The sequence below is a fragment of the Solanum tuberosum genome, unplaced genomic scaffold, assembly GCF_000226075.1.
Source record: "Solanum tuberosum cultivar DM 1-3 516 R44 unplaced genomic scaffold, SolTub_3.0 scf00215, whole genome shotgun sequence".
Classification (NCBI taxonomy): domain Eukaryota; kingdom Viridiplantae; phylum Streptophyta; class Magnoliopsida; order Solanales; family Solanaceae; genus Solanum; species Solanum tuberosum.
The window spans coordinates 896,883-916,790 of NW_006239140.1; the positions used below are offsets into that span (position 1 = coordinate 896,883).

The window sequence follows — 19,908 nt, forward strand, 5'->3', positions numbered from 1 at the left end:
TAATATATTTATTATACTCTCTTTGAATCATGGTACTAGTTGTCTTTGCTAAAAATAAATGGTCGGAAATACTTTCTTCAATCACTTGTATTTGTTCACTATACTAAGGACGTTACATAAAAAATAATTTTTAGCGGTAATAAATTAACGATAATAGCTTAATTGCTGCTAAATATGTAATTTTAGTGGCGATTAACACTTTTTGTATATGTTCCTAAAGCCTTAAACAACATTCAATCTAAAGACAATCAACTAATGCCGGTAACGACTCTTAACACTCTTTATTAATGTGTATATTTATTACCGCTAAAAACTATTTTTATTGTAATGAAAATAGATGTTCACTTTTTTACTTGTCACTTTTAACATAACAAGAGCAACACTTTTTTTTTCTTCATGATTTATCTTCAACATCAATTATTTATTTCCAAATCATTTCTCAAAACCTAAGACTATATATACATCAATTAATATGAGTATTATAGTAAAATACTCATATTAATTATTGTTTATTAAAGAACATACAAAGACCTAAGTGGATAAGTAAAGTGAATCGTTGGAAGTAGTTGTCATTTAGAAAATTTATAAGACATAATTGAGTATATTCTTTACAGTTTGCCCTTAGTGATAATTATTCTTGGAAATAATAGATCTTGAATGATTAGCATAGAAAATTTAAGTGAAGAGCACATACACATACTCTATATTGGGATTGCGTAGATTTAACTTTCTTTTTATTTATTGAAGAGAGATTAAAGTGAAAATATTTGTTGAAGAGAAATTAACATTTTAACTGATTAAAGATGATAAATAAGAGTATCATAACAAAATAAAAAAGTTTCTTAAGGGTAGTGTAGGTCTAAATAAAAAATATAACAAGTTAAGTGGTCCGGAGGAAACTCATGTTCTAATAAACATTATTATGCGGGACTAAATTTATATTTACTAAGTTGTATGATTCATAGATTAAATTATTTCAAAATTATAATTGTTGCATTAATCTATTTCAACTTCAGATGAGATAAAATAACATCAAATTTGAGTATATAAGATGAGATATTATTCCAAAATTTTATATATATATATATAGAGAGAGTCATTTATAGCTCATAAAGACGCAAACTAAGTTATCACAGGATTATAATCCTGAAATTATAATATTAAACTAATTTCGTCATGAGATATTCCACCTTATCCATGAACTAAATGATCAATACTAATATTTCAAAGATAAGCTATTTAATTTAACTTAGTACGGATATATTATTTCTAGTAAGTACTTCTTCCACCTCAACTATTATGACACTCCTATTGTTTTAATCAATTCCAAAAGAAAAAAAATACCATTCATGTACAATCAAATAATACTAAAATTAAGACAGGGAAAATACCTTTTAAGTGATCTCACTATCAATTACAGTAACTATTATTTCTGTTTTTATTAACTATGAGTATGTGTTTCATTTCGACTTGTCATGTTACGTTTATAGCGTACTTTGTACTCCCTCTGTCTCTATTTATTTGTTCATTTTTTCTTTTTTAGTTATCATTAACTATTTATCCATTTTATCAAATCAATTTTTTTTTTTACATATTATATACCCTCAATTAATTACTTTGAAAAAGGTAAAACTTTTTGAAAATCTTAAATTTTTAATTCATCAACTTCATAATTAATAGGGGTAAAATGATAAACTCACTATGTCAATCATTCTTTTTCTTAATATGTGTGTTAATTCAAAAGTGGATAAATAATTAGGGACAGAGAGTACTCACATAGAGTAAAACATATGATAGAATTAGGGGTGTACATAGGTTGGTTTGGTTTGTTTTTTCATTAAAAAAAACCTAAACCAATTATGTCGGTTTATTAAATCTAAAAACCAAATCAAACCACACAAAGTTGGTTTTTTCGGTTTTAGTTTTAGTCGGTTCTTTCGGGTTTTTTCGATTTTTCGGTTTTTTACAACTATACGATGTTTGAAAATGTGCTCAATATATTTTCACTTACCTGTGTGATAAGCTAAACTTGAGAAATGTTAAATGAAAAGACATTTTCGTAAAAACGGTAAAAAATTCACATGAGTACAAAATATGTTTTTTTTGAAATATGAATGTTCATTATGTTAAATTAATAAGATTAAAGGATACAGTCAAACTGAATACAAAACGAAATATTTACAAAGTAAATTGTTAACTTCGAATTTCAAAAACTATAACAATATAATTGTAACTTCGGATCTTAATACAAAATAAAATATTTACAAATTTTACAAGCCCAAATTTGAAATAAAATATAGGGATAAGGGTCTGAAAAATACCCCAACTTTGGTCGGATTTGTTGTTGCGATAATAAACTTTCATGAGGACCTATTACTTCCCTAGATTATTTAATACCGATTTTTAAACATATATATTAGCCCACGTGGACATAAAAAAATAATGCAAAATTATAAATAGTAATGTGTCCACGTGGGCACATATATACCTTTAAAATACACTATTAAATAGTTCAAGGGGTAAAAAAATACGGTATTAAATAGTCTAGGGAGGTAATAGGCCTTTATGAAAGTTTAGTATCGCAACAGCAAATCCGATCAAAGTTGGGATATTTTCCAGACCCTTATCCCATATTTTTTATCTATAAATAAAATAAAATTATATATATATATATTATGTCGGTTTGGTTTGGGTTCGATTTGACTTTTTTTCTTTTAATATCAAACCAAACCAAGAGTGGTCGATTTTTTTTTCCAACCGCCAAACCAACTAAACCAAGCCACAAATCGATTTTTTTTCCAATTTAATTTGATTCGTTGATTAGATTTGACTTGTACACCCCTAGGAACTTGCGGGTAATATACTGTATGTAAGACGTCAATACAATAAGATAGATGCCTGAATCGCTCCGTGGCTTTATACACCCCAAAAAAGAATGAATAGGCCAGCAATCAGCTCTTATCCCTTGGTGTCAAAGGGCGAGTTCCTTTCTTGTCTTGCCCAAAAACTTTCTTTATTCTCATTGGAGAAAGACTCTCCCGCGGCAAGGTTGATCAGTCACCCGGGCAAACAACCCTCCTCCAAGAAGAATTGTGCTATGCCCCCCCGATCCCTATAGAGCGAAAGAGCTGCCTGGTGATCCCTAGGTTGCAGCACGTCCGGTCGTTAACTCCTCGCCTTTTTCCTTTCCTTGTATTGTATTAAATTGAAATAAAAGCTAAAGCACTTTCTTTTAAGAATGTATCTGGTTCCATCTTTCTTTCGTTAGTTAAGCCACCTTTTTAAAGAGATGCCATAAATGGGGCAGTAAAAATTGGAAAGGGTGTGGGGAAAAGTAGTTTAATGATGAAGTTTTACATAGGCAAAATGATGTAACTCATGCACAAATTTTCATGATGGAGTTCCCCAACTAGTGCTTACTTTCCTCATGGTCTCTGTCTATTTGCCTCAAATGTGTGTCCAAAACCTTTCATCTCCAAAATATTTTCCAAATCTTCATGTGATAATGATGTTACTCCCTTCGTCTCACTTAGTTTAACGTGACACAAAAAATTTTAATTTTTTTTTTTTGAAATTTATAATCTGATTTGAGTGATTAATATTTGTGGAGATCATTTCATTAAGAATACATGTGCAGATCAAAGTTAAATTAGTAGTACCAATATAAAATGTGTCATTATGTTTGGTATTGATTAAAAAAAAATGAGTCATAGGATATATCATAAGGTTAACACATCTGTTTTATTTTTATTTTTAAAAAAAATAATCATTTTTTGTAATTTTTATATTTAAATTATAAGGTGTAGTATCTCTTTGAAATATGATATTTCATATTTAAAACTTCTTTAAAAGGTCAAGTGATCGATTGAGATGAGTTTCATAATTTTTATGGTGTTGTGAGCTCACAATATTTTCGGTTCACTTCGTCACACTCTCGATTAACAGAAGGCTTGAGCAGTGCGGGAGACTGGGGAATGAGTCGAATAAACTCCCCTGGGGCCGGAAAAATAACAGACGAAGCTTTACTTAGATAGGGCTTTGATTGGTCTTTTTTTTTTCTTAGTGATTGGAAAGGAGTTTCCCTTTATTTTATTTTATTAATTATTTTTCTCTTTTCTTATATATTTCGTTTTCCTGATTACTTTTTGTTCTTCAAAATTCTATTGCTTTTGCTTATAACAATAAACAAAATTGAAACCATAACCCTAAAATAAAAACAGCACAAAATCATGATGCATGTAATTTTCTAATAAATTCCACGACATTTAAATTCTTTACTATTTTCTAAAAAGTAAAATCGGAAAATACTTCCCTATAAATGGAAACCATTAAAACTCTAAAAGATATACGTGAAGTTTCACGACTAGCTTACCTTATAGAGTCGCAAAAGTCAAATTTAGCTGTAAAAAATTACATATTTAATGATTATATAGCTTAGATTATCTTAAAAACAATAAAACTATATATCAACATTCAAAATGAAGATTGAATCTATACTTCATAAAAAAAAATCATACATTTATAGGTAGAATTTAACTTGTTGGTGGAATACTAGTGAAAAAGGCCTAATAAGATGGAATTATTCTATACCTATAGAGAAAAAGGCAAAGATTGCGCGTGCTTCATAAAATCAGAAAAGATAAGATCAAAAAAATACCAATCATGCTTGTTCCTTTCTTCATATTTACTCCAACTAAAGTTTCCCTTTAGAACAAGAGGGTGTGATCCTCCTCGTTTAAATAAATAAATACATTAATAAAAAAAAGATATGCTAATAATATATCGAAAATGCAAAATTAATTATTCTTAAGTGAATATTATTAACTAATATTCTCTTTGTCCTTTGACAAAACTAGCTAGGGCCTTGGGATGTGTGTAAACAAATTGAAATTTCTTTGTAGTGACAAAAAAAAGCCACACTTTGTGTCAAATAAACAGGTTAAAATGATAGATTATTGACCCATTCAAAATTTATTTGAACTGGAATGGACTAAAATGTATGTTATTATAATTTAACTTGTTTCATTTTTTATTAAGTTTTAATTATTTTATACTAATTTTTTTTATGATCGTGGTGTTTGGGTCAGCTTTCGCGTGCCTAATAGATACCAAGTAACTCTATCTACCAAGGACAGAAGTTAGGACACATGAGAAGAATTAACTAGAGTTTTTTGTCTACATTGAGCTTTGAACATGAGACCTCATCTCAGAGTTTTCAATCATTTCATTCATCGTAGACCATACCGTTAAATGCAAAATAAAACTTCTTTTGTTTTCTCTCTTTATCGTCGCTATATATACCAAATAAAATTAAGGAATGTTTTTTAAAAATATTTTGACAAAATTTTTCATGAATCAATTATAGCTATATATATATATATCAATCTAAATTTTAATAGATTGAAATGAGATGAACTAATACATCAACAACTTATATTTTTCTGGACTAAAATGTGATGCTCCTAGTCTCTATAGAAATCATGACTCAGTTATATGTCTGAGATTGCATTCATAATATGCTATAACCTACGTTATTAATCTAATACTAACCTATCACAAAGGAGCATAAAACATGATGTATGGTCAAAACAAATAATTAGAACTTGCAAAATTGCTCTCTTATAAACTAAAGGAACAAGTTTGTCGCTTTATAATATATAATCTTAGTGTAAAGTTTGATTATTATCTCTTGATAACTTTTAGTAAATTTATTGGTCAAACACATAACATATTGCTTACTAAATTTTATTTCTAGGAAATTTGTAATTATGGTCAATATTTGGAAATCAATAGCCATTCACTTATTCTTGAATAATTAGTTAATGCACCTCTATTAGGACGTATATTATGAGTTGAAACCTCGTTGATTAATGTATATCAGCAGATAACAAAGATAAATACATTGTTTTAAGGCCTATAACGATCTAGAATTAATATTAAATTTCATAATCAGATATTTATTCATATTTAATGTACATATATAAGGTGTCGGAAGAAACTATCATGAATTCACGTCCACTCATAACTTTTATATTACATATTCTACCCCTTTTGTATATGCAAACAATATATTCTTAATTCTTATCATGTACGTATAATATACATGTTTCATCGTTCACCTTCTTATGGTACAAATGGATCATTTGTTATTTAACACACGTTCAATAAATTTGAACAGAATATTTGATGTGAAATAAGTTTAATCGTGAAAATCATCGACGGTTCAAAACTATTTTTTATAACAAGAAAAATTAAAATCGTCTTTTCATGCAATCAACACCAATTTAAGACTAGCACATGGATAGCTTTTTATGAGTAAAAATATCTTCTCTAAATTTTCTACAAATTGACTCTCATCAATAAATAAATCTTATATTATTTTGTTCCATTAATTTGAGCTAACTGGAATTCTACTTGGTTTTTATGTACTTATATATGCTATTCTTAATTTATAATCTATTTAGTTACCAAATGGAAAAGCTAATGAAAACTATAATGAGAGAAATATGCATTGACAATGTAGAACAAACAAACAAAAAATATCCTTGCTCCTTTTTTGCTATAATTTTCTATTGAATCAACTAGAAGAAATCAATATGGATTCATCAATGAATATATCCTTGGAATAATATTCATGTTTGGATATATATGTTATAGGAGTACTTGTGGTAAATTACTAAATTTAACACATCCAAAGGCTCTAATCACACGAATAATATAAAGCATTAGTTATACATAACATAAAAAATATATCAAACAATTTATTATTAATATACATAGATGATGCATATATTTTTTGCTAATACACTCTACCAAACAATTCCTAATAGCTTTAACTTACATTTTTAATATTTAATTCTATAATTAATTACACTATACTAAGGAGTTCGGAGCGGGGAAAAATTGAGCAAAATTTCCAAAAGTAGGCATTTGGACATAATAAATGTAAAGTTTAGAGAGAACAGCATTTGAAAAAAAGTTGAAAATGATATTTTAGCATTGGAGTTGTGTAATTTGGACATGACTACAACTTGAGAAAAAGTTGAATTTTTGGAGTTAAAAATGGAAGTAAAAACATGTACATTTAAAATTTTGAAACAAATTATACTAACATTTTTATGTTCAAATATAATTCCATCCACAATTTATTTATGGACAAAATGATCCTAAATATGCTATGTTGGTAAATAACAATAACAATATAGCTTATGAAATTTACGCGTTAAATTTGAAGAGGGTAGAATATATTGACCTCCAGGTAAAATATATTCTATTTTCCATGATTTCTTAGGGCCCGTTTGGCCATAGATTTCCCAAGTAAAACTTGGGAAAAAATTTGGCAAATATTGTTTGTCCATACACTTTCTCATTATTTGGCAAATTTTTTTGGCAAATAACCCAAATTCCCAAATACTAGTTTTTTCTAGTATTTGGGCCAAATCTCATTATTTGGAAAGTTTTAAAAATTCAAATTTAACACCAAACTTTTATCTTTTACAAAACACTTTATTTATTAACACCAACCAACTCAATCAAATCTCCATTTGCTAACTAACTCAATTAATAAATTTTTCTATTATAAAGAGCTTTCATGTACAAGAGCATACATTGCAATATTTATTTCCTTCTGTTTTCTTCTTCTTTTTCAAATTCATATTAGTTGTATTTTCATTATCATGATTTGTACTAGTCTTTTTTAACGATGCGACTATTTACTATAATGATGCTTTTTGATTTGTTGCGGAAGTCATGAATCTTGTTACGCGACATTTCTATTTTGCTATGTAATACAAATTTATGGTTAGTTTTGATAGTTTTAAAAACTTATGGGCATAAGTCATATTTCTTAAAAAAATGAAATATATTTCCCAAATACTATGGCCAAACACATGGTGAAATTTCACCCAAATCTTCACCCAAATAATATTTGCCAAATATATTTGGAAATCTATGGCCAAACGCTAGCTTAGAAAAAGGAAATGACACATATGCAGGATTTTCTCTTTTTATTTTTCTTGAAGAAAATTAAAATAAAATTATAGGGCATCACGTGCTTTCCATGTGACGCCGGTCGGCGAGAGCCGGAAGGACGAGAAGACGATGAAATGAGTGTTGAAAGACTCCATCTCCGTTCTCTCCTCAGTCCCTGCGGCTGCCAGATTCATCAATGAAGAAAATTCCTCAATTCCACAGTCCCAATTTACGTAATTGCGTGCGTCGACCTCTGAAATCAAGGTAAATTAAGTTTTTGATTTTGCTTCTGCTTTTCGTTCAGCCTATATGGATTCGATCAAGTAAATGTTATTACTTTGTTTCGATTCGCTTCTCGCAGTGTGATTATTATGCATATAATAAAATTGCTTAAGCATCATATAAATTCTGTATTCGAAGATCAAGGGCTTGATCAACACAAACTAGTATATTTGTGCTTGCTTTTCAGTTTGAATTCCACTTAAAATGATATGAAGCGCCATTTCTCATATTCAATTGGCTACCGGACTCCATTTATTGAATTTGGTTTTAGCTATATTGAGAGCTTCCGTTTTTACGAGCTTCATCTAATTATAATAGACAACCACACTCCTGACCAAATTATTGCTCAATCTACAAAAAGAGTTTTCTTAACAGGTAAGTATTGTTAAGATATTATTAGATAATTAAGCTTCTTTGCATATCCTTCAATCTTCTACTATTTTACTGATCCTTGGTTGTGTTAATTGGATATCCGAGAGCTTATGACTCCAGGATATTGCAGCAGAGTTGAACATTTTTCTGTTGGAGGTTTGGTTATGGATTTGTCTAGAGGAAACTGATAGGGGATAAGGTTTAGATCAAATCATTAATGTCTACATAAGGTGGCTGTTAGTGAAGATGAAAATTATAAGCCTCCAATTGGTCTGGAGCCTAACAAACCAACTGAAGTAACTTAAATATTGGAAAACTGAGCCTAGAAACAATGTCGTGAGTGTTCTTCACTGGAAATAGGTGAAGTAGTTAAAGCTTTGAACAGAGAGATAAGTTGCTTGGTACCGTCTGTCCCCTCTGGATTTTAGTCGAATATAGCCAAGCGAATGGAACGAATCATCTCGTTTTGATTGAATACGGACATGGTAGTTTTGACTTAGGCTCACCTACGTCCCATTTTGATGACAACTGAATAAGTATGTGCTTTTAGAGACAAAAAAAGCTGAACGTTTAGAGCTGGATCTCAAGCAGCAAACACCTATAAGTGGAAGCCAATCTCATGCTAGATGCAGCATTGTTCAGGGGTAGATTTAGAGTTGGCTGGCTGCCTATTGGTATTCTCATATATTCTGGTGTCAGTTGAGGATATTGCCAATATAACAGCAGAAAACTCTGAAATATGGAGGCTTGCAACATCTGTGGTGGATCCAAAATCAGATATTGAAGATTGAGACCTGGAAGCTTGAATATGTATATTGTTTTTATGGAGAAGTTCCTTGAGAATGTTAGATTTACATCCTGAAGTAGAATGCTCTTTTATTGTTCTGACTTGAGATATGGTTAGCCCATATTATTGAAAGATAAAAAACCTGAATGGAAATGATAGTAAGCTGCACGTTAATTTTATCAAGTCTTAAATGTTCCATCAGAAGACAGCATACTGATAAAGCAAAGTCTTCCACCATTATTGGAACAAAGTCTGTTTAGCTGGATCTGACCTGTATGGTTGCTCAATAATGCTGATCGATAGTTTCCTTTACCAGGCAGGGGGTTAAATATTTTCATACTCATGCATAGTGCAGAAGTGAAATGAATACCTCTTTGAAATAATTCATTGTTAAAGCATATTTTTACTGGCTGGAGACTCCTGAAAATAATAGCAATTTATGTGCAGACTTCATCCCGCTTAAACTAAAATTTGGTTGTTATGGTTGTCTGTTGATGCAAGGAAATTAGCATTACCAAAACATGAGACTAGCAGGTTTGCTGCTTGTCCACACCCTACACCCCTGATGCGGTTTCCCAAACCTCTAAAGCTGTATTACATTCCTGTCATGTTTCTAACACTGGACCCTTGAAGTACTATGCTCAAGCTTATCTTGATTCTTGACAGAGTTATTTTGAGCTTCTGTACCCTTTGCATGGAAACCATAAATAGTTCCCTTTTGTTTGTCTGCTCAACCCTTAAAGATTTTTGCTATAATCGCAATCCTTAGAACATGTAAAGCAAACACAAATAATAAAGACAATGATTAGAATAAATAAGAACCTTACTTAGCAGAGAAATGAAGAATTGTGTTCCTTGTTGAAGATAAGTGAGTTCAACATGTGGGGTGGAAAGTTATTTATTCTAAATATTGCTAGATGTATGCTAATATATGCCTAGTAACTTCGCCGTTCTGTACCTAGTTAAAAAATACTTAATTCCATTTATGGAGGGACTGTAATGGTTAACTGGGAATACTTTGTAATGGAACTGTTCTTTATTTATGTCATTAAATGATTTAAATTTGAACATTCTGTCTCACTTATATCGTGGTGCAAACATGCAGTGCCATTTAAAACCTTCTCTTGTATCAGCTGATAGAACTTTCTCCATTGGTTTATATTGTGGTAAAGTATCCCCTGAATTTGAGGTTTTAACAAGATGGTTCACGTGGATGCTGGCAAGTTCTTTTAGTGTAACAGGAGCTCCAAAGCTGTAAGTTGTAACTCATGGATGTTTGATTCCCTTCAGTGTGGTTTATTCCGAGATAACTGAAGCGATGCAATTTTCTATGATTGATGGAAGTGGAAGTTCAACAAATGTGGGAGGCTTAGCTACCTGGTGTAGGGGTGTGATACCATGTTTAAGTCAGCTAAGCTACTATAATTCCACATTTAATGCATTCATCCTGAAGAGGTCAGTGTACGTTATTTTCCGTATGCTCTCTTTTACATCTTAACTTTGTGTGGTAGTGCCATAGCTCCCTATTCATCAAGCTTTGCACATTCTACCCTTATATATGTAATGAATTTTTTGAGTAATTCTAGTCATTGCTGAATAACTTATCGCCTTATCTAGGACTACCTCCTTTTTTACCCAAAAAAATTAAATTGAGTGCTATTCATTTGTTTTTGTTGCTTTTTCCGGGTTATGTATCCTATCCTTGTAAATTATTCAAAACTTGTGATGTGAAGGAGAAGGGTAGTCATTTATCTTGGATTCCAGTCATTGTTTTTGGAAAAAATTGAAAATATAGGATAAATGGTATGAATGGAAATATCAACAGCACGAAAAGTGTGGTTGGAACTTTTGAATACATTGATTGATGATATCTTTTGGTCAATTATAGTCACCTCTCAGGTATAGTATTGGCCTTTGGGACTACGAATTGGTTCACTAGAATAAAGATTGGGGACAAATGTGACGTGTCTGTATATATCAAAAGAAAAAAAGTGATCTGATTTGTCCAAAGCTGTTGAAAGGCAAATAATAGCTCTTTGAACCCAAAAAAAAAACACTGTAAAAGGAAAAGCACATAACCTTCACAGGCTTTCAATATCATACTATAAAGCTTTGTTTTTCTCTTCACCCTTTTTCAGAAGGATAAACAGTGACTTCCTCATCAGTGTGACCACATTGTGAAAGCTCCCCTTCCTTTCAAGTGTTGTCCTGGTTGGAACAACTCTGTATTCTCCCCAACATAACCCATAATCAAGAGAATTGTTGAACTAAGTTGTGGGAACTCTTCACTTTCGATGCCGCACCCATGTCGGATTCTCCAAAAATAGTGTATTTTTGGGGAATATGACATGCACCCAATTGACTTTTTTGAAGAATCCGAGCAACATAGTTGTTGAGTAGTTAATCAAACAATAATGTCCTAATTCTATATTAGTGTGATTTGCAGTATATTTCTCTGTATCCATTCCGCTCAGTTCAGGTTCAATATCACGGTTCAACTAATTTTACGATGATTGTAATAAGCCTATTAATAGATAAAAGATTAACTTCCATTTGCTTGTTGCTGCATATTTTAGATTTTCATTTCCACTGAAAGCATTTGCATATACAATATTTGTTAGCATTATGAAGAAACGAGCAAAAGAATAAAGGTGAATCAAATAAAGCATTGGCCTTTCTGCATAAGGAAATTCTAGGATGCATTCGAATCTGACGTCAACGGCGTAGATGGAGGTAGTGGGCTTCTGGTTTCGTTACTACTTTTGGATTTGGCAATTGGAGGAGACTGCAAAGAAACTGACGATGGATTTGAAGGAGTCGTCTTATTCGAGCTACTCTGAGGTTTCTTGTTGTTTGATGGATTTGAAGATGTAGTCGGCTTATTCGAGCTGCTCTGCGGTTTCTTCTTGTCCCCTTCACCCGATGGATTCGAAGACGGAGTCTGGTTATTCAAGCTGCTCTGAGGTTTCTTCTTGTCCCCTTCACCTGATGGATTCGAAGACGGAGTCTGGTTATTCAAGCTGCTCTGAGGTTTCTTGCTGTTCCCTTCACTTGCCTTGTCCTCCATCCGATGGTGGCGAACTTTGGTAGACTTTAAGCTCATTGGAACAATACAATGGCAAACGAAACCTACACACACCAACAATTACCAAGTTAATAAATTTCTCATATCAACAAGTTGCAGAACACTAACTATTCAAACTTGAGAACTTTATAACCCCTTCAATGACTGCAACAAGCTCATGTTGAAGATTCCTATCGTGTTAAAGGCTACGAAAAACTTTCAACGCAGCCACTGAACTCGGTAGGAATCTTCTGCAATGACTGCAAAAAATCATTGCCAAGAACAAACATTGAGACTTCTATGAAACTACCCAGAAGCTTCCTGATTCAACATGTCTAGAAAACAAGGTACTCTCTCCGTCCCAATTTATGTAACACTTAACTATTCAAAGTGTTTGAATTTTGACCAAACATTTTAAAATGTATTTTCCGAATATTCAAGCATGTGAAACAATAAATCTGACTGAAAATCTTACCAATTCTTGCTAGTCGATTAACCCAACTGGGAATTGGATTGTTAGTGAGTTTAACACAAGCATCACTACAGAAATGGTTACAATTCTTAGTAATAAGATTGTAAGCATTTCCTTTATACTTATCAGCAAGTTCTTCCATAACTCTTCTTACTTCTCTAGGTGTCTTCTCCGTCCATCCGATCAAAATTGTCTTCCTGAAAATAAATCCTTCACACTTTTTCGGCTCCCCTTCGAAAATTCCAGTACTTGGATACTCATGAGCTCCAAATGCATACTCAACTCCATGAACTAGCTACCATAACCCACCACCATCAACAAATAATTAGTATAAACTTTGCTACAGTTAATTAAGAAAAAACCAGATCTGAATAACAATGAAAAGTTTGAAGATTGAGTAACTGACCTTGAACGCCGGAATGGTAAACTCCGAGACCCAGCCAATAAGCATAACCATTCATCGGAGTTAGATCGTATACGTTTAAGTACACCGGCACCGATCCACGGCCATTATTAACTGATTTTTTGCAGCAGAGCATCTTGAAATAAAAACAGAGGAACTTTTCAGGTTCCTCGCATTGTGAAGATGTAAAGAAAGAGAATTCTGAATTTTCCGATTGATTGAGTTGCATTGAATTTCTGGTATATGTGGGCAGTACTTGGTAGGTAAATGAAAGAGGAAATGTGGGTCCTCTTATTTTGGAGTTGGCGGTGGAGTGGGGACTGAGGGTACCACCGGCGGCGATACAGTGGCCGTACCGGTAGGTATAAAAGGAGGAGAAGAGATTAGTTGGAAAATTGGAATCTTTCAGCCGAAGAGTGTATTATAATGGTGGCTGAGAGTGTATTGTGGAATGATGATCTGTGATTTCTCTTCTATTTTAAACTGATTTCTGTACTGTGGACTCTGCACTCTATCCAAATTTTTATAAAGAAAATTATTGGTCCGCATTTTAGACAATTTTTGAGTTTTTTTTTATTTTAAATAGTACTTTCTCCGTCCGCTTTTATTTGTCAAGTTGCGTTTTTCAAAAGTCAATTTGATCAATTTTCAAAGTTAAATTAGATTACATTAATTTGATATTTTAAACAAAAAATTTAGATATTCAAAAACTATACGTACTATAATTTGCATTTTTTGGCATATCAATATGATAAAAAAAATATGCATTATAAAATATTAGTCAAATTTTTTAAAGTTTGACTCTAAAAAGAAAAATTATGACAATTAAAAATGAACGAATAGAGTATTATGGATGAGTCATTAATAGGGTTTAGTGATCAATGAAATGGTTTAAAATCTATAGGTAAATAGGTGTGCTTTAACGTTAGAAAAAAAAGAAGTTGTTTTAGGAGTTAGTATTATGTTGTTTATATTAAAAATTGAAAAAGAAATTTTGAAAAAATAGTTTATATTCTTAAATAGTACCAAGTGTAGTTAGCCTCTTGAAAAAAGAAATTTTGAATCTTCAAAATTTGTTTAAAACTTTCAAAGGTCATATTAATTGTAGGGGAAAAATAGAAAAAATTAATTAATTCTATCCTAATTTAGTAAGTGATCAAGTAATATGTGAAAAAATATTTTCTAGTGAGATCTTCATCTAATATGAGACGGAGGGAGTATCTTTATATTTCACTTGAAGTTCATTAATAAGTATAACTACTAGTAAATTTTCATAGCCAAACAAGTACTCCCTTTGTCCCTATGTTCATTTTTTACTTGACACACTTATTAAGATAATAATAATTGATATAGTGAATTTACCATTTTATCATATTAATTGATATAATTTCAAAATCAATTTACTTCATTAAAAATGTTCTACTTTTTCAAAAATATTACTTAACTCTCTAAATAAATTAACGATATAATATGTAAAAAATATTATCTTTTTCTTGATTTATCAAAAATAGCAATTAAAAAATCAAAAATCAACCGGTAAAAAGGGACAAAGGAGTCTTAATGAAACAAACCAAGTAACACCCTTGTAAGCAGTGGCGGAGCTAGAATTTTTAATAAGGGGGTTCAAAATTTGAAGAAGTAAACATACAAATTAATCAAAGGGGATTCGACATCTACTGTATATACATAAAAAATAATTTTAATTATGTATAAATAATAATATTTTCTGTCGAAGGGGATTCGGATAAACCCCTGACAAGTCCTATTTGATTTACCCTATAATATAGTTATGTCAATATGACAAAGAAAACACATGTAGTTTTCTAACATTGTTGATTAGTTTACACTCTGTCGTTTTCTACCAAGAAATTTAAGGAGAATGCAACATATTTGTCCCTGCCTCCTTGTATTCCTTTTCTTTGATTCTTTTTCTCCCTTTTTCCTTTATCATACATAAATAATTAATAGATATAAAAATAATAATCATCATTCTTAATCAACTTTAGAGAGGCCAATTATGTCTCTAACTGCCCTTTCTAGCACCTAGCCTACCTTATTTTAAAAACATTAGGTGGTTAATTAATTATTAGCCAATTTACAACTAAAATGACTTTCAAGAAAAATATAAAATTGTGTAGAATGATACTTGTACTATTTGATTTTGATCTCAAAATCCATAAGATATGTTTGTGATTAATCCTTTTAATAATCTCTGAATATTTTTTTGGTTTAAACATCTTTGTCAAGAAGACACATTGATTGAAAACAAAGAACATGGATTGTTTTTTGATAAGTACCTTTAAATAATTCGTGTCTTGAAGAATAATTATCAATCGGTACCTGCTTTTGACTTGCTTAATGTGAATTTATGACAAATTAAAATTTTGATTCTCACAAATTTTACACGAAATTCTTTTACTACGTAGTTGTTTGGTATAATGAAAACATAAATATTCTATTAGTATCAAAGGAAGAAGATAATATTGTCAGATTAAGAGAAATGAGTTAGATACCACGTAAGGATTGTGGTGGAGTGATAAGTATTTTTTCATTTTTAACCAGAGGTTTCATATTCGAGTCCTCTTGGATACAGAGTCGCCTTTGTTAGGGAACGCTTAACCTTCAATATGGAACTTCTCGGTGTGAATTCGAATTTAGTTGAGTTCCAATATAAATACGAGACGGAAAAAAAAGAAAAAAGAAATGAGCTAGATTTTTCAAGAAAGTCAAGTGCTTTTTGTTTAGAACCTAAGATTAGTCTTCTTTACCTTTACTTAATATATATCTCAAGTAGAAAATATTTAATTTATATATTGGTATTTAAATTATAATTAATGCAACCACATTTGGTTCTCATTTGTCTCTGGGAAACCAAGAATAATGAATTAAATCAAGTCAAACAAAAACGTAAAGGGAGATAAGATATTTTGTAAAGCATGCTTAGCTTTGGCCTTTGGGGGCATGTATGTTGAATAAATAGGGTCAAATATTAAAGATCCCTTAGAATAACGCACAAGACAAATTGGGCTTGAATTATAAACCCAAAATACAATTGATTATTTTCTTCAATTCCAACTTATATAATTGGTATATATACTGCACTTTCAACACGTACGTTGCGTCAAGGTATTATATAATTTTGTATCATGAAATCTTGAGTAAAATATTATATATAAAAGAGTGAGTTTTTTATGAATGATTAATTAATGTGGATGATCATCGTATGATGACTTGTTTGTCGAGGTAAAGATGATTGGATCTAGTTTGAACATGTGAATGTGAACTATAATTAAAGTTTATTTCAAATGACATTTTAAAACGTTTCATGTCATGAAATCTTTAAAAAGGAACACTTAAGCGTGTGAGTATTTGATTTCATTACTATTATCTTTGAGATAAGTGTCAAAAACACACTTAAACTATACCATTTTTTTGAGTTTCATACCTAAACTATTGAGAGTGTGAGTTTCATACCTAAACTATCATTTTTTAGTTTGAGAAACACACATATATTTGTTATACCACTCTCATCATGGTATGTGTAATACACTCTTTCTTTTATTTTAAAAAATTATCACATCACACTCCATATGGACAAAATATTCAACTTTGACAAAAATTAAATAAATTATTAGTATTAGTTAAAATTTAAAATTTAAAAATTATTATCCAAAAAAATAATATTTCTTTATAAAATAAAATGTAAAATATTTTTCTCACCCCCTCCCCCCACCCCCCGGTCATTTATTTTTGTTTATTTTTGTTTAAATTTCTTTTATAAAAGTACTTTTTTTTTACTTCATCTCCTCTCCCTCCCCCCTTTTCAAATACTAATTTAGATATTATTTTATTTTTAAAAAAATTCTACTCTCCCCACATAACCCTCCGCTTCCAATTTTTTTCTCATTTAGTGTTAAATATGTACATATCGAAAATATTTTTTACTGGCCACCGCAAGACTTTTTTTAAGTTTTAATTTATTTATGTTATATTCGTACACTAGTAAAAAAAAAATCTAAAAATATATGTACGTACATATCTAACACAAAATGAGAAAAATGTAAAAAAAAAAAAGAAAAAATAAGGACCGGAGGGTTAGAATAGGGTAGAATTTTTATTTTTTATAAAATAAAAAAATATCAATTTTTTTTTGGGGGGTACGTAGAGGAGGTGGTGGAGTGGGTAAAAAAAATAATTTAAAATAACTTTTTTTTTATGGATAGTAATACTTTAATATTTAATTTTTTAATTAATATTAATAGTTTTATTATTTAATTTTTATCAAGGTGAAATATTTTATCCATGTGGAATGTCATGTGTCAAGGTTTTTTCAAAATAAAAGAGAGAGTGCATTACACACACCATTGGGGTGTGTTTCTCAAACTAAAAAAATGATAGTTTAGGTATGAAACTCACACTCTCAATAGTTTAGGTATGAAACTCAAAAAGATGGGATAGTTTAGGTGTGTTTTTGACATTTATCTCATTATCTATCCTTGCGTCTGAAATTCAATACGCCAAGTTGTCCTAATGCAATGAGTAAAATGAACTTTCTCCATTTCTACGTCAATACATGAAGAACAAAAACAAAATTGGTAGCACTGATTGCACGTAAATTTTAAGAAATGGCTGAACTAGGATACCGCAAGGTTTCATTCGTTAAAAAATTATATATATAGATACATACATTAGGGGTGACAATTGGGCGGGTTGGGTCAAATTTGGACGGATCATAATGGATTAAGATAACAATCGAATCAAGACTTAACTAACCTAAATTTACTTGGATCAAAATGGATTAGGAATGGGTTACATTACGGGTCAAGACCCAACCCAACTTTTTACTAAGCTTAATTGTTTTATTTATTCTTTTAAACTATTTGTTATCTCCTGTATTCAGGTTAGTCAAAAATACAGAAACAGAAAGTAGATGAAATAGACTGAATGATTTTAATCTGAGTCCACAGAAACCAATGTGTTTCCTTAAGAAATTTAATCCCCTCACTGTACCTGAGGTTGCAGATTAATTTCTCCCAAGATAAAATGGATTAACCTGTTAAAGAAGTAGCGGTACCTCAAACTTCAATAACTTCAGCAAACGCAAGAACAGCAACAAGAGCACACACAGACTCAGTCGATCGACAATTTTGTTTATGTAAGAAAATGTATGCAGAGAGGAAATAATTTCAGTGTTGAAAATCGGAAAAAACATCTCTATTTATAGCCATTTACAACAAGGAATGCGTATGTTCAGACAATTCTGTTCAGACCTATTTTTTCCAGAACGTTGTGTCTTTTGGGAAAAATAACGACTTTTCGGAAGGAACAGGTCCCTTCAAAAACGTTATTACCGTTGCATATGAATTTCAAATAAATTTCGTTGCGCCAAATTAATTATGTTATTTAACTAACATTCTGAATTAATTTATAAGAGAAAAGAAATGAATTAACAAGATTGATTAAATAAATTTTGTCCAAAAATATTATCAATCACATCATTTGTCGAAGCCGAAGCTGAGCGAGCGATGACGACGGCGCGAGGGGCACCTTCTTCTTAACCCTTTAAGAACTAAAGAAAGTGTTTCCTAATATAAGGACAGCAATTTCCTTTCTTCTACCAATATGGTAAAAATGACTTTTCATTTGCACTTTGCAATGACTTTTCATTTTCCCTCCAAAATTGGTTCCCCCACTTTCATTGGTTCTTTCTCTTTTTTATTTCTCATTCACACCTTACTAAACCCAACACTATTTTATTACCTGATAAAATTAATTTTTTCTTTATTAAGGCTATAAACGACATATCAAATTGAAAAAAAATTATTAAAAATATTTCGACAAGATTTTTCATGAGCCAATTTAGGTTACATATTAATCCTATTTTTAATTAGACATGGATTGAATTGAAATGGATTGAGCTAATAAATAGGCCGGTCAATAATTCGTCCAAATTTAAACGAATTGGACGGGTTGAATTTGATTTTACCGCCCCTAATATACGTTAATGAACATTTCGCTCAAGCTTGAACCAAATTGTAATATTCCCCATCCTGCCGTTTTTAAGTGATGTTTTAGTTTTTCCATTTTGTTTCTAAGTAAGTGATATTTTAGATTACAAAGAAGATATAATAACGTTCTTCCAATTTTATCCTTCTTTAGATAAAGAAAGTTTTGCTAAAAATTACTATACATTTTTTTCAAGATATTTATTTATTATGGGTAAGTTAATAAAAACATTTTTTTTAATTTTTTTAGAAACAAGTAATTTCTTAAATGGTGTCACATCCTGTGACCAAACTAAAAATATCACTTGTTTATTTACTGCAGAAACGAAAAATAATACTAATAATAACAAAAAAAAAGGCTCAGGTACAAGTAGTTGTTAATACACAATTATGGAGGAACCTATTTCTATAGTTCTCTATATTTTCAGTGACCCACCAACCCTACACCATGCATGCATAATGTCATTGGGCTTTCACCTTCATCGATATTCTACATTTTTATTTTTTTAATCGGTTAAAAAAAGAAAAGAAAGGTGTGGGGGGGGGGGGGAT

At 30.7% G+C, this 19,908-nt stretch overlaps 1 protein-coding gene and 2 long non-coding RNA genes across 4 annotated transcripts; 2 read left to right on the forward strand and 1 right to left on the reverse strand.

Annotated features, from left to right (window-relative positions):
• The first annotated feature begins 7,983 nt into the window (after positions 1-7,983).
• LOC102604648 (uncharacterized) lies at positions 7,984-12,120 on the forward strand. Its single transcript, XR_368006.2, has 3 exons — positions 7,984-8,235; positions 10,518-10,867; positions 12,034-12,120. It is a non-coding gene; the product is annotated as an uncharacterized lncRNA (long non-coding RNA).
• On the reverse strand, positions 11,944-13,874 carry LOC102604322 (deSI-like protein At4g17486). Of its 2 annotated transcripts, none has more exons than XM_006356175.2 (3): positions 13,355-13,874; positions 12,952-13,239; positions 11,944-12,541 (listed from the first exon to the last, which is right to left on the reverse strand). In XM_006356175.2, exons 1-3 carry the CDS (start codon positions 13,578-13,580, stop codon positions 12,105-12,107), a joined length of 951 nt encoding a protein of 316 aa, XP_006356237.1. In that variant the 5' UTR covers positions 13,581-13,874; the 3' UTR covers positions 11,944-12,104. The 2 variants fall into 2 exon arrangements, with proteins under 2 accessions (XP_006356237.1, XP_015168222.1); XM_015312736.1 differs by having other exon boundaries at positions 12,952-13,243; positions 13,355-13,445.
• LOC107062277 (uncharacterized) lies at positions 12,301-12,954 on the forward strand. Its single transcript, XR_001474534.1, has 2 exons — positions 12,301-12,376; positions 12,443-12,954. It is a non-coding gene; the product is annotated as an uncharacterized lncRNA (long non-coding RNA).
• Positions 13,875-19,908: the final 6,034 nt, after the last annotated feature.

Coding starts and splice junctions, on each gene's coding strand:
- LOC102604322 (XM_006356175.2), bottom strand. CDS start 13,580: ATGCAACTCAATCAATCGGAAAATTCAGAATTCTCTTTCTTTACATCT. Junction 13,240..13,354: donor TTACCATTCCGGCGTTCAAG/GTCAGTTACTCA, acceptor TATGGTAGCTAG/TTCATGGAGTTGAGTATGCA. Junction 12,542..12,951: donor TAATCGACTAGCAAGAATTG/GTAAGATTTTCA, acceptor TGGTGTGTGTAG/GTTTCGTTTGCCATTGTATT.